The sequence below is a fragment of the Primulina huaijiensis genome, unplaced genomic scaffold (genome assembly GCF_012295235.1).
Source record: "Primulina huaijiensis isolate GDHJ02 unplaced genomic scaffold, ASM1229523v2 scaffold203171, whole genome shotgun sequence".
NCBI classification, from domain to species: domain Eukaryota; kingdom Viridiplantae; phylum Streptophyta; class Magnoliopsida; order Lamiales; family Gesneriaceae; genus Primulina; species Primulina huaijiensis.
Window position 1 is genome coordinate 1 of NW_027353134.1, and position 740 is coordinate 740.

Here is a 740-nt window from a genome sequence, read left to right on the forward strand (position 1 = left end):
TTGGTCTATCTGGATCTTTCAAGCCAACACGGGATCTTTTCACAGCACGACTAATAGCAGCTACAGCCTCATCTTGACCAACGACCCGTTTCTTGAGCTGTTCATCAAGGCCCACCAGAAGCATTCTTTCATCAGCTGTCAGTTTTTTCACTGGAATCCCCGACCATAATGAAGCAACAGCTGCAATGTCCTCTGGACCAACCACTGGAGATCTGTAAGGGGAAAATATCTAAGTTTCTAGTGTTGAGATTTATTCAAGTAAACCAGGATGTGAAGCTTCTTACTCATCATCTGAGAGTGAGGGATGCAAAAAAGGTTCAAATTTGAGTTTATCGTCATCTTCCAGCCTCAATATGTCACTGTTTTCAACCACCTTTGACTCCAGTGACTGCTCATAAACAAGACATCTGATTTATTCAATTTGAGTATATATAAATATAAAAGAATTGACCTACTAAAACAAGCAGAACTAATGACAAAGGGAGCAACAGCATACAACTTCATGCACAGCCTGTGCAGCTCTAATTTCTTTCCAATAGTCACTCGGTGACTTTGAAAGAATCGAAGTTTGCATTTCCTTTCTCCTTTTGCACGCCTCCATACGAGATTTACTTCCTGCCTCATCTATAAGATCAATAGCTTTATCAGGAAGATATCTATCGGGAATATATCTTGCAGACAGATGCACAGCAGCATTTATTGCCTCCAATGTGTATCTACATTTGTGATGGGACTCGTAC

At 40.7% G+C, this 740-nt stretch overlaps 1 protein-coding gene across 1 annotated transcript; it reads right to left on the bottom strand.

The window, feature by feature from the left end:
• Nucleotides 1-28: 28 nt before the first annotated feature.
• On the bottom strand, nucleotides 29-671 carry LOC140966247 (chaperone protein ClpD, chloroplastic-like; the record flags this gene model as incomplete). The annotated part of the gene is made up of 3 exons (XM_073426584.1): nucleotides 29-212; nucleotides 285-388; nucleotides 497-671. Coding segments are annotated over 3 exons (463 nt in total), but the record flags the coding sequence as incomplete, so codon positions are not given.
• Between the last annotated feature and the right edge of the window lie 69 nt (nucleotides 672-740).